General features: G+C 38.6%; 1 protein-coding gene across 10 annotated transcripts in view; it reads right to left on the reverse strand.

Moving 5' to 3' along the window:
- The window catches only part of ClC-c (chloride channel protein 3), a 376,006-nt gene that overhangs the window by 37,308 nt on the left and 324,430 nt on the right, over nt 1-14,268 (reverse strand). For all 10 annotated transcript variants that reach the window (XM_067147496.2, XM_067147494.2, XM_067147491.2 and 7 more), the window contains 3 exons: nt 13,806-14,155; nt 7,664-7,874; nt 3,797-3,960 (listed from right to left, as the gene is read on the reverse strand). In XM_067147496.2, the coding sequence (XP_067003597.1) occupies nt 3,797-3,960; nt 7,664-7,874; nt 13,806-14,155 (725 nt within the window). The remainder of the gene's footprint in view (nt 1-3,796; nt 3,961-7,663; nt 7,875-13,805; nt 14,156-14,268) is intronic.

The following is a 14,268-nucleotide window of genomic DNA, read 5'->3' on the forward strand; positions in this document are numbered from 1 at the left end:
ATGCAGGATTGTGTGCACAGAACCCACGGAAATGCCAACACTGGAGGCGATCTGTTCAACAGTCATTCGGCGATCCCCCAAAACAATTCTCTCCACTTTCTCGATCATGTCGTCAGACCGGCTTGTGCGAGCCCGAGGTTGTTTCGGCTTGTTGTCACACGATGTTCTGCCTTCATTAAACTGTCGCACACACGAACGGACCTTCGACACATCCATAACTCCATCACCACGTCTCCTTCAACTGTCGATGAATTTCAATTGGTGTCACACCACACAAATTCAAAAAACGAATGATTGCACACTGTTCACGTAAGGAAAACGTCGCCATTTTAAGTATCTAAAACAGTTCTCATTCTCGCGGCTGGCGCTAAAAATCCATCTGTCGTATAGTGCTGCCATCTCTGTGACGTTTTGACAACGAACGCGGGCTCCTTTTAAAACAATGCACATGTTTCTATTTCTTTCCAATCTGGAGAAAAAAAATCGGAGGCCTTAGAACTTGAATGCACATCGTACTGTGGAGTCTTTCCACTGAGTATAATAAAAATCTTCCGGGCTATTCTGCCGTGATCCACTCACCTCATTCTTTCCAGATCTTTAGACTGCTGCAGTAGTCGTCATCTACATACTCTCACCTGTATCCCGCTGGCGACCACAAAGTACTTAGACAGCGCCACAGAAGATGACTACCGCAGCAGTAGTCAAAACGTCTGATAGGAGTAGACCATGGCAGAACAGCCCATAACGTTTTTATTATATTCACACCGGCCATGAAAGCCTTCATACTTTGTTTCCTCTGAGTGTTCATGAATGAGCCCTTGCCCCTATGTAGATCTGCATGCCCCGTTCACCTCTTTAGTTTACCTGAGCACTTTATTTGAATATATATATATATTTTTTTATTTTAAATTTCTAAAATGAACTGAACATCCCTGAGATAAATGCCAGTCTGGGACTCAGGTGTGAATGGGTGCAATATACACTAGGCCTCCGTAGATCTTGTGATTCTCTATGGCACAGAGTCCACTAAGTTGCGGCAATAGTCCTCGTGCTGGGCGAGATCTTCCCAGACACCAAGAACTCGATGCCACAAATAATCCGTGGAACTCGGTGGGTTGTCTGTGCAGACATTACCCATACACTACATTCCCTACGACATTCAGATAGGGTGTCTTTGGAGGTCAATCCAGAACTGTCATCTAGGGCCTCCTCTGAAACCATGCCTAAAACAACCGTTTGGTGCGCCGGATAGTTGTCCTGCTGGAAAACAAATCCTTGGGGATAATGTTCTGGGATGAAAGGAGCAACGCGTTCTCCAAAACATCAATAAATTTGGGCGCAAATGACTAGCTGTGGATGCCCTCCAACGTGCCAGCGGAACTGCAAGGGACGCAGCCCCAACATGACATGCTAAAGCATCCCAACCTTTGATGCTTCATATACTGTAGTATGGGTCATGTCTGGTGACAGGCTCATGAAATACTCCTGAGAGGTTCCTGCCAGTCAGTTGAGATGCATGTCTACATTCTCGTAACGACGGAGGCTTCATAAGCCACAACGCGCTCCTCTGTCATGGCCTCCTTCCCAATAGCCATACGACCATGAAGATTATGACTGCTACAATGGTTGATCCCTCTGTTGATGAGTGGGAGAGTGTAGGCCTCCAGATCCCAAGATAGTGAGTTCAAACTCGACAGAGGCAGTCTGTTTTTTTGAAGGGCCGAGAAAAGTTAATCTGAGGCTCCACGCCATACAATGTACTGTACTGAATAGGTGGATTATGCTTTGGTAATTTATTTATAAGAAATTTCATCTGACTATATTGTAAGTCAATACGGATCAGATCACGAAGTTTACCACATGTAATTCAAACTATGCAGGTATGTAAACAATTTCTGGTGACACATTAGGTGTTAACCTGACACAGTCAATTAAAAACTCAGCTACAGATTGTCCAAGAGAGATCCTGTTTATTTTGATATCTGGTAGAGTGAAACGGAACATCAAAATTGATGAGCAGGCAGCCTAGATGGCATCAAATCAAAATGACTGCACACGGTAGCCGAGGCCTTACGATTATTGTATCTCATACACAAATGGACAGAAAAAGAGGAATGAAATAGTAAAAGCAAATGATTGTAAGTGAAATGTTATGTGATAGAATAAGAAACAATATATAAATTTGCCGCGAGGTTCGAACCTTCTACCTCACAGTTCAGGAGTGAGCACACTACCAGTCAGCCAATTGGACACTTGGCATGAAGATATACGTGCTTGTGTCATTGTCTCTTTCTTAAACTACACGTTACTTTGACTACTTTTGACAGAATGTAATCTATTTAACATTCGTTGTGATGATAGACCTTTGAGTCTTGCATGCTGCCTGGCTCTATGGCTAACTGGTTACCATGCTGGTCTTTGGTTTAAGGGGCACTGGGTTTGATTCCAAGCCGAGTCAGGGATTTAAACTGTCATTGGATATTTCCTCTAGCTCAGCGACTAGGTATTTGTGCCGTCTTCAATATTACATTTTATTTTGTCAAAAGTAGTCAAAATAACGTGTCGTTTAAAAGAGACAAAGACACACACACACGCACGCACGCACGCATCTACACAAAGACCTGCACTAGGCCACTCTGGAGGCCACATACCACTATTATTATTATTTATCATACCAGATTATGGATAGAATGATGAGATACAATAACAGTTGACTTACAGCGAATATCAGTCCCTTAGACTGTGACAAAGTGTAAAATGTGCTAAAGTGTAGACAGTGCTTTGCGTCCTCGTGTGAGCACCGTGACTACTACCTGGAACTTGGTACAATTTATGTGAGCCATTACTTATTTCTAGAGGTGTATATTTCTCCAATTTCATTAATAATCCTTGGTGTTAAAGAGTGGAATACAAAATGGCTTTTGAGGGTACAAATGAACTTCAAAACCATACCAAATAAAATGTATTACAGTAGAACCTCGCTTAACCGAAACCCGGCTTAACCAAAATGCTCTGGCAAAATTCTTTTAATATTTTGTTTTTACCCTCTCGTTCTTAGTCGTCGATGTTAGTAATTCTCGTGCTATAAGTGCTGAGAGCTACTAGGAAAACCCTATTTTTATGTTATTACTTATCCCAGAATGCACGTGTGGCATAAAATAAAACAGTTTCTTACCCTCTAGTTCATTCCATAATACATTTTTCTTGAACAAGCAGGAATTATTATTACTGTATTATTATTATTATTATTATTATTATTATTATTATTATTATTATTACTGTTTTATTCCTCATGAAGATTATGCAGATGACTCCGACCTTGACAATAGCAGTTCTGAGAATAGAGTTAGAGCAGATGATGGATCTAATGCATTGGAGGTAAGATTGAATTTGAAATTTTATTAAAATACAGAACCACACGCTTTAATTACAGTACTGTAATAAAATTACTGTACCACTGATTTAATAAAATGAGTGACATTATGTAAACATTTTAATGTTTAATATACAGTATGCACCTTTGCTTAACAGAGAGTATGCATTTTTATTTCAACATTTACCTTCCGAAAATATTTACCACGTGTCATCCGAAAAAACGTGTCAACCAAACTGGATCCACCCCTTGATTTAGGATAAACGGGGTTCTACTGTATAATCAGAGGAATTTATGAGCAGCAGCAAAATGAAATAGCATAAATCTTTATTCAAAGATTTCCTTAAACTGAAGAAAGGTGAAAGTTCTAGAGCAATTCTAACTACAATAGGACCTAGAGTAGAAAGGCAGGAGAATACTTACCGATAGCAAGATTAAGATCTCTTCGTAAAACAAATCCTACAAGGTACTGTGATTCTTGGGAAACAACAACAGGGAAACCATTATGTTCTGTCTCTTTCAAGATTACTTCAACATCTTCCACAGTCATGGAGTCCTGAGTCAGGACACTTAAGGTCTCATTTCTCCTGTGAACAATGTAACTTGATTAATAACCACCTTGTTTCAATATATACACTAGTCACAAAGTTCCTTCCCCCCCTGCACCAACACAGATAGGTCTTATGGCGATGATGGGATAGAAAAGAGCTAGGAGCGGGAAAGAAGTGATCGTGGTATTAATTAAGGTACACTCACTCGGTTCAAAAAGTTTAAACTCACCCCTGAAATTCTCTATATGTTCTTGAAACTGGTACTTAACTGAGATTTATTTGATGTCTGATCTATTTCCTGCTGCAGGAATTTGTCCATTCTGATCTATTACACACTAAAATATGATATTAAATTATATTTAAGTACAGTAGGAACTTTATTATTTGGACCTTAGTTATCCAGATCCGTACTATCTGGGCTTGAAGAGTCCACCCCAACCTCTATGTCGATACGTTATATAAGCTTTGAGGCTTCATTATTGGTCATAAACGTTTTTATGTTCAGTTCTCAGCCTGAACGCTGTATTTTTATTATTACTCTTCATGTGTATCTACCTTGAATTCTTAAAATTTTGTGTTCAAAATTTTTCATTAATGTTTCACATACTGCACCTATTGTAAGTTTATTTTATTACATTAAATTTTGAATTGTCCAGTTTTTTTGCTTATCTGGATGATCCCAAGTATCAATTAGTCTGGATAACTGAGTTCCTCCTGTATTATGTTGGTATTTGGAGATTAATAACTGTAATCAATTCTTTGGCCTTTCGGCACCAAACGTCAGCCTGGATTCTGTTATACCAAATACAGTAGAGACAATACGCGAGAGAGAGAGAGAGAGAGAGAGAGAGAGAGAGAGAGAGAGAGAGAGAGAGACACACACCACGACTTGCTGACAAACGACCACCTTTATAGCTGCGGCAACCGGTTCTACAGTGCCTCTCTGTAACATCACTGGACCTCGGGAAAAAGTGAAGAGAGATTGATGTTCTACCAGCATCTACAAAAACGTTTCTCAAATCTGCATAATGGCATCAAAACATGCGAGCCTTTGAATTCTTAGAAAGGTCATGGCTCCGTGGCAGGGTTATAATGCGACTACTGTACCTGACGCTTAGTAAAATTAAGTTTTATAGACAGCAGGGATAATTTCGTAATGGATCATTGTATTGTAAATATACGTGGAATAGGTAGCTTGTCTGTCTGTCTGTCTGTTAGGCCATCAGCCCAGAGGCTGGTTGGATCCTCAAATAGCACCACCAAAATGAGGCGTACTAGGCAAGATGAGGAGTGAGGTAGTTTGCCATTGCTTTCCTCACTGGGCCAGAAAGTACTATTGCAGCACGGCTGACCCTATGAGCAGCACCTTTCATAACACTCAGATGCACTAGTCGTGCTCTGAATGTCATTACTCAGCACTACCCATACCCCAGCAACTTCCATATTGTCACAGCCATGGATGTTGACTGGGACTTCGGTGGAAGCTACACTTTACTCTGGCCTGTTCCAAGGGATGGATGCAAAAGTACTGTATCCATCAAGAAATGACAGCAGGCAGTATAGGTAGCCTATTTCCGGCAAATTTTTAATGAGTTCTCATCGATATTATGATGCCAAGTTTCAGTTAACGTTTATTAAACACTCAGATATGTAGAATAATTGTGCAGCCGCAAGAAATACGGCATAAGCCAATATTCAGCGTTAGCGTGAAGACGAAGATAGCTAAAACATGCATACTGATGTAGGACGCTTCGAAGAAGTCGAAGATGAAATTGTGAGGTATGTGCTCGAAAAACGCAAGGGCGGAATGGCCATACCAATGCGCAGTAAACTCGTTCCTTGACCTTCAACGCTGGCAATTAGACCTATACATCGCTAGCCGCTGAAGTTGGGTGAACCCGGCAAACGAGACGTGCATGTAGCGGCAGGTTGTAGCTGACGCTGAGTAACAGTTTTATAGACAGCAAGAATATTTCCCTGATAGATTGTAGTATTGTAGAGACGCATGGAATAGGTATTGCTGGCAAATTTTCAATGGGTTCTCTTCGATAATATGATGCCAATTTTAAGTTAATGGTTATTAAATCTGCGGAAATAAAGAATAATTATGCAGTCGCCAAAAATACAACATAACAGAAGCCAGTGTTCGGCGCTGGCGTGAAAACATAGTCTAAAATGCGTACTATGACTTTACAAAGTAATTTTCAAGCCTGATTAAATTTTTTTGAAGGAAAAATGGGGGTCGTATTGCAATCAGGGTTGTCTTGGATGAAATTAAACACACACGTTCACGTACTATCAGATTTCGGAAAATAACAAACAAGTGTGGATATCATCCACGAAAACTCAAGTTTTGAACAAACTGATTGCAGTTTCATAGCGATTTTAATGTGTATGGATTTTTTCTGACTTTTAAAAAAAATCTGATATAACGACAATCCGCTACAGGATGTGCAAAATGTTTCCATGATACGTTCATGGTGAAGTATTTGTTTTTTTGCATATTTTTTCTGAAAGTTAGGGAAAATCGGATGTAACGATAATTCACTATAGCGAGTACATTTTTCACCGTTGTAAATTCTCGCTATAACAAACTTCTACTGTATTCTAAACTAGTAACGAACAAAAGTCCTTAGGATACAACAATAGAAATGTTATTCAATACTAGTGCACGTCACTGTTAAAGGGAGATTGCATGTCATAACAAAAAATGAATGAATGAATGAGTGAATGAATGAATGAATGAATGAATGAATGAATGAATGAATGAATGTCATTACCTCTTGTAACTAAGAATTTAACCAGCCCTAAAGTAAATCTAAGAACTAAAGTTTCATGTTAATATAAATTATTGTGGACTTTCCTGAGTTTTCTAATGTAACATTATAGGCAACCAATTTATCAGCGCAGTCTGCTGGAAGGCATTGAGCAATGAAAGGGAGACATAAACATAGTCCCAAATGTCACATCATTTGTTTTACATCACCCCATGCTTGTCTTAAATCAAGTTGCAGGAACTCGCATGCCTCATCCAACAAAATAACTTTTATGACTTATTGCATAACTCCAGTTTGGTTTCTCCTGTATAAATTCAGTAGCAAGCCCACAAATTTCGTTAAATTTTCCTGTGTTTGGTCCTTTGAATGAATTTCTTGATGTGCCAGCACTGTAAAACTTTTCTTTGTCTTTTCGCCAACTTCATACATTACACTCAAAAACACCAAACTTGTTGGAGTCTGTGCATTATTAGTACATTCTGCCTAAAGTAAAACCCACAATTTGAAGTTTATATAATAAATTCTCCTTTATTTAACATAAATGTCAAAAATGCTCTCCTTTCCAAAGAATCTGTCACAACTGGAATTGTAACCAAAACTGAATGGATAACACAATGACACCAAGTCAAGCAACGATAGATCATGAGCCACTAATTGAAAATGTTCAAGAAATTTCATTTTATTTGTGACCTTCAGCCTAGTCGTGATGTGTATGGTGGCTCCCATTATAAGTGTAGAATGATGCAATAGAACCTTAATGAAAATAAGTCCTTTTAAATGTTAAGTTGTGCATATGACAACCACAGCTTTTATAGCTATATTTTAACATAAAAAGACACTGTGTTGAATTAGCACCAATATGGTATTACACATTAAATGAGACCTATTCTGATGAAATAGTGAGTGATATGAGGACATAAGTCAAAGCTCCACTATAAAGAGAAGATGTCAGACCTACTTACTTGGGCTGCATAACATCTGCTGCAAGAGATGTGTGAGCAAATTCTTCTTTGCTATCGAGGAAAGGGTATCCATTGAGCTCAATGTGAGCATCGTATATACCTTGTCGACCAAGAGCATCACCCACCCATTTACTAGCCATTGCTGCTGCCATGAGGGGCACAATGTAGCGTACACCTCCAGTTAGTTCAAACATTATGACAACCAAGGATACTAAAAAAAAAGAAAACAAAAATTAATTACAACATAGCAGCATAGATAGGTTTTGCCATTGTATGAGAAAACTGAAGCAAAACTGGAACAGAAAACAATTGCTGACATGACACTTCATTCTTCATCCCTCAGTAAAATCAGAAAGTGCTGAGATACTTCCTAGGTTGACATTCAAAAAAACAAGCTTGCATTAGCAATTAAACAGACAAACGATTATAAATAAGGCTACTAAAAAGTTGCTGTCTTTTTCAGCCAGAGCACACTTGGTGATAAGTAATCATTGTCAAGACCATTTATGTTGGTGCTCTGTTGCTCAGAAATAAAGACTTCAGGAATGATTTTGGGTACATCCTATTATTAACACACACCCACACCCACACCACAATTTAAATTTGTTTTTGATAAAAATAGTCGACTGTTAATAAAATTAACCATAATACGTATTTTATTTGATCCTGTATTGACTTGTCTAAATCTATTAAAGAAACTGTTAAAAATAGTTCATGTTCTAAGAACTGTACGCCAGATAGTATACAATGATTCAACCCTTTGAAGGGAACGTATAGCAAAATGTCACAACTCAATACAGTAGAACCTCAGCGCATCATTCCTGGGACTTTGTTTTCCCGTACTCATCGCTCAGTTTATTTGATCCCGAAAATGTCCCATATAAACTAATGGAAAATTTAACGTAAAGAAATAAATGAATACTGGATTAAAGCCACTTTATATATTTATTTAATGAAGCCGAGCTTTCAGCTAAATTGCATTGGCCTACATCAGGGCATGTGAAGTTCTGCCTCCGACAGAGAGCAAAGAAATTGGAAGGAGCGTGGAAGTCATGACCGTACTATTCACGGCCTACCTCACTAATTAGACTCAAGGATCGTCGCGCTGTGCTGTGGTGGTTGGGAGGGAAGTTACTGATTCCCTGTCCTCTTGTCGACAGTTTGAGTGCGTCCCTCTGTGCCATGGTGGTGTTATACACGTACAGACGTGTGAAGATTATTAGACTCAAAGCAAAAAGTTTGATATTTTCTAGTTTCCCTCACTCTAGAATCACATAGCCATGTGATATTGACCACTTGACTCAACTGAATGTATAAGGCAACCTTTAACATCATAATGCAGAATTTGACAGCACTGTGCAGAAAACATTGTGATAGGACTGTTTAAGCAGTCAACTGTCTTTGTTTTGAGTGCTGAGGACATGGCTGTTGCTGTTTTAGAGCGGGTTTAATTAATCTGGAAGGTGCTCTAGGTGTGTTTCATCTTTAATCACTCATTAAATAATAACTTATGAGTATTTATGTTTGCATTCTAGCCTGAAATATAGATATATTTCCATTATTATGAGTAATTCTCATGTTTTTCAGATTTTGTGGGTTATGGGTCGGAGAAAGATCTATCGCCAAGAAAAGTTGCAACTATGAAGTTGTTACTGGAAGATAAACAGTCTTCACAGCATGTAATAGCAAATAAGTTACAAATTTTTCAAAAATCTGTAAGCCACATTTGCCAGGCAGCAACAGATGGACATAACCTCAGTCCTGCATGCATTCTGAGGAAGTACAATATAATTCCAGTTTCCACCACAGACCGGAAGCTCAAATCCTTGTTTCAACCATTCAAAGAAAAACCCCATCCTGAAACACTGGGTGTGTATGAAGTTCCATGTGGTTGTGGTTGCTCATATATTGGCATCACAAAAAGGCTTGTCAGCACCAGGGTGAAAGAACACATCAGGTCGGTAAAGAATGTCACTCTTTCATCCTCCACGGAGAATGCCATAAGCCTGTCTGCCATAGCAGAACGTTTCTACAGTACAGACCATGAAATCCTCTTTGATCAGGCGAAGAAAGTCGCGCCTGTAAAAGACTTCTATGTTCGACTGGTAAGGGAAGCCACAGATAAAAAGCTGCGCCCAAATAACATCAACAGGGAAGACGGCTTCAAGTTATCAAATACACGGAGACCTGTACTGCAGAAATACATGCATAACATCACCAGGGCACAGCGGGACGCATTCAAGAAACTGTCGACAGAGGACGGTGAATCAGTAATTTCCCTCCCAACCACCACAGCACAGCGTGACGATTCTAGAGAACAATTCGTGGGGTAGGCCATGGATAGTATGGTCATGACTTCCACGTTCCTTCCAATTTCTTTGCTCATTGTCTGAGGCAGAACTTCACATGCCCTGATGAAGGCCAACGCTATTTGGCTGAAAGCTCGGCTTCATTAAGTAAATATATATATAGTGGCTTTAATCCAGTATTAATTTATTTCTTTACGTTAACACAATGAGCCACCAAAACCAACGTTCAGTACTTAATGTCAAATTTACCTACATTTGTTGTTCCTCCAACTATCATTTTATTGAATGGATAGTAAAAAAAATGTCCCCTGCTAAAATTTTCCTACTGATCGTTTGTGACAAAAATGTATACAAAAATTAAATAAAAAAAAAGCAACAGTTCAATACTCTAGCAAAGAATATTGGCAACCTGTTATGCAAGAATGTACAAGTGATTCCATGTTGCTAGGCTTGAGCAAGTGTCTCGACCGGAGCGAGGATAATGTAAACTGGAGTGCAGTGCGCATATTGTTCAAACACACACTAACCATGCCTACGAGCCTCCTAGCGCCAAGATGTCATTGTGCTGTTTCACTTCATTCTGACTGGTCCTGTGCTGTCTTGGTTGTGCGCAGCTCTTACAATATTATCTATCATTCGTAATTATGTTCTGTTCTACTAATTTTTGTTTCTCAAAGAACGATTGAAGATTACAGAAGTTGAAACGAGTTTGTTCAAAAAAAGAGTAGATATCACGTTACATCTTCGGTTAGTGTATTCAATCTTTAAACTGGATCAGTGGTAAGAGTATTGGCCTCCAGATCCTGAGACAGCGAGTTTGAACCCGGCAAAAGTAGTTTAATTTCTGAAGGGCGGAAAAGAGCCCAACACTTATGGTGTCGGCATATTTGAAACATCCCTAGCGACACATTTGGTATTCATCCCCCAAAATTCATTAAAACTCGGCCATAGATGCCCAAGAGAGATTCTGTTTACTCTACCATCCAGTAGACCTAGAGTAAAACTGAATGTCAAAACTGATGGGCAGGCAGCTAGATGGCTTTGAATTAAAATGCCTGCACATGGTAGCTGATGCCATATTAATTATTATTTATTTATAACCCCATATTTGCCAAAAAGAATGAGGTCAGAGAGCAAACTGATAAATGTGGCAGTTCAAGTAAAAATATAGAAAAACCAGAAGAGAATCTAGACAATATCATTTCACTTTGTACCAGCAAGCAAGGGCTTCCAATAACCCTATAGATGGAAATCATATATTACGGGAGAAAACAAGAAGATAGCTGCAAGACTGAACAATTGTAAATTTGCTGCATCAAACAGATGGATTGCTTGATTTAAAGAGTAACATGGACTAGTCTTTGAGAAGATTTCCAGCGAAAGTGATTCTATGGCCAAGGAACGTAAAGGAGCTGTAGTTTGAGAGACTGCCATTGCTGTTAGAGGGATATGAGCCGCATGACATAACATGGACAGACCAGACTCTTTTATTTACAATGACCTTCTGGACAGAATGCTGGCACTGGATGGCAGCAATAAAAAGGTGCCAGTCATAGTGAAGTCATTAAAATCATGCTGTTTTAAGAACACTATAAACTACCTGTGAATTATCATGCAAACAAAAAGGCTTGGATGACCACTGAAATTTGTTTACAATTTTTAAGTCCATTCAATGCTTCTGCGGGTGTACAAGCAAGATAAGGCATGCTCTTTGTGGATAATTGTGACATTCACTCAGGATAAGTCATTTCTTCGTAATGTGAAAGTTGTGCGTTTACTCCCAAATCGTACAAGTGTGCTGCATCCTCTTGATCTTGGGATAACAAAATGTTCTTAACAATTGTATCGTAAGCACTAGTCAAACTGCTGTGTACTTGTTCGATGCTGGGAAAGAAATGAGCAAGAAAATCAATCATCTACATCATCTACATGTAATCCATTTCACAGTAGCAGCTTGGTGGCAGGTGTCCCAACCTACTGTAGTGAACTGTTGCCATAAAGGTGGTTTCAACTATCAGCTACGTGTGGCAGAAAATAGACCTCGCTGAAAATTCCTGTGCTAATGGTGAAGATAGTGAAGACAATGCCCTGAATGAAGACTGAGAACAATTAAGGGATGAAAATGATGCTGTCCCGCAGATTCTGAAGACTGTGTTGGTCGATTCTGATGTAGCCACATGTGGAGTGGAAACAACTGAAGAGCTGTGTGATGAAAGGGAAGATGACAATCATGAGCCTCAAGCCGTCTCGAGTTTCGCTAAAGCACATGCCGCCTTAGAGAAGGTGAAATCTTTCATGTATTCACATGATATTGGTGATCTTAAAGAAGAGAACATTATATGGGTAGAGAACGCTTTGTTTCATCTAAAACGTAAAGCTTTGATGAAACAAAAACTATTTACTAAAACAGCAAGTATTGAAGTGACAAGGTATGAAATTATACCATTCTTTTTTTCCTGTTTATAACAAGACTGATAAATATTAAAATGAGCATTCTGTAGCATTAAATATTTAAAAAAATAACAATTATTACCTGTAACCTGTTTTGATATTTTATTAGGCCTATTTGAGAGAATTCAATTAATTTGAAATATTACGCCTAAATAAATGAACATAGGTAACCTAACCAATATTACAGCATTCTGTTAAATACCTAGACCAGTAATAGTTTCAATGTTGTTGCCAAGAAGATAGAAACAAACATGACAATGCAAAGAAACTGTAAGTTACAGCCACAAATGCTGCAAGTTTTGTTCGTACATTTGAATTACAGAATAAAATTTTGCAAGTTTGAACAGTTTCTTCCTACATTGCTTTCAAATATAACAATGAATGACCATTTGTTTTTAAATTTAACACCACTCAGAATTATCTAATAATCTAACAATGCACAAACTGTTACAACACCATTATTTTTAAAATCCTTTGTATTGGTGCCTTCCTTCACCCTTCCCAAGAAACGACCATTGACCCCTGTCCTCTGTAGCAACTGCACACGAGTGAGTTACGGTTCATCAGCTGGGAGCCGACTTCATGTTCATGATTACAATTTATATACCCATGATTAAGTGAATACCTATTTTCAATAAATTGATGATACAATTCAGGGATGATGAATGGAGAAAGGACACAAAGTTTCCAACCAAGTAATATGTTCAGTAAAGAACGAAACAAAGTCTAAAAGCTTTCTTCTTTCAATTCTACACAATGAATAATTACACATTCTTTGAAATTGCACATATTTCACTGAAAATTCAGATTATCACCATATAGAATTCATTTTGCAATACGAGAACTGACCTTAAAGGTTTTCAATTATTACAAGTTGTAAAGAAAGGTGAAAGCGGCAGCGTAAAAACCATACTCTTTATTTTCATCACATATATCATGGTTGTAATATTTTGATGCCTCTCTGTACAGTATGAGATTTACTTTTCTTTTTGTTACTGGTTTAACGTCACACTAACACAAAGGTTTTCCGTGATGCAAGGATGAAAAAGGACTAGGACTGAGAAGGTAGCCATGGCCTTAATAAAGGCACATTTGCTGGTGTGAAAATGGGAAAACCACTGAAAACTTTCTTCCGGGCTGCCGAAGGTGGGATTTGAACCCACCATCTCCCGAATGCAAGCCCACAGCTATGCGACCCTAATCACATGGCAACTCACTCGATAATTTATTGTTAATGAGAGTAATCACTTGTAATTTATTGTTAAATGGAACTGATAATTATATTTTTGATGACAGAAGAATATTATGTTGTCTTCATCACATATTGGAGGGAGAAGACTGAAAGAGTAAAAATAAACCATTCATAATTCAGAAATACTCACCTGTCATTCTTGTCACTCCTCCAAGTACAGCAGCAGCACCGACCATAGCATATAGGCCCGGCGTTATACAGTCATCTCCTGTTGAACACTCTCCACTGAACACCCAAATAGAAGGGTAGTGGTATGCCAGTTGTTCCACTCCAATTCCTACTATGCGGCCCATGATGGCTCCCAGACAAAGACTGGGGATGAAAAGACCACATGGGGCCTTAAAACCGAAAGTGAAAATAGTGGCCACCAACTTGAATACCAGCGCTAACACAAGCAACCAAATTGCCTTGTATACTCCAGGTCCTGCAGCAGCTTTCTCAATGGCAGATGTCACATCAGTATAGTTGCGGTTGTAGTCACTGGGGAAAAAAAAATTAAAACATGACAGGATTTGTGTATTACAGCTTAAATCTATCAAAATGAACTTAGGTCACGTAATAATAATAATAATAATAATAATAATAATAATAAT

The sequence above is a fragment of the Anabrus simplex genome, chromosome 5, assembly GCF_040414725.1.
Source record: "Anabrus simplex isolate iqAnaSimp1 chromosome 5, ASM4041472v1, whole genome shotgun sequence".
NCBI classification, from domain to species: domain Eukaryota; kingdom Metazoa; phylum Arthropoda; class Insecta; order Orthoptera; family Tettigoniidae; genus Anabrus; species Anabrus simplex.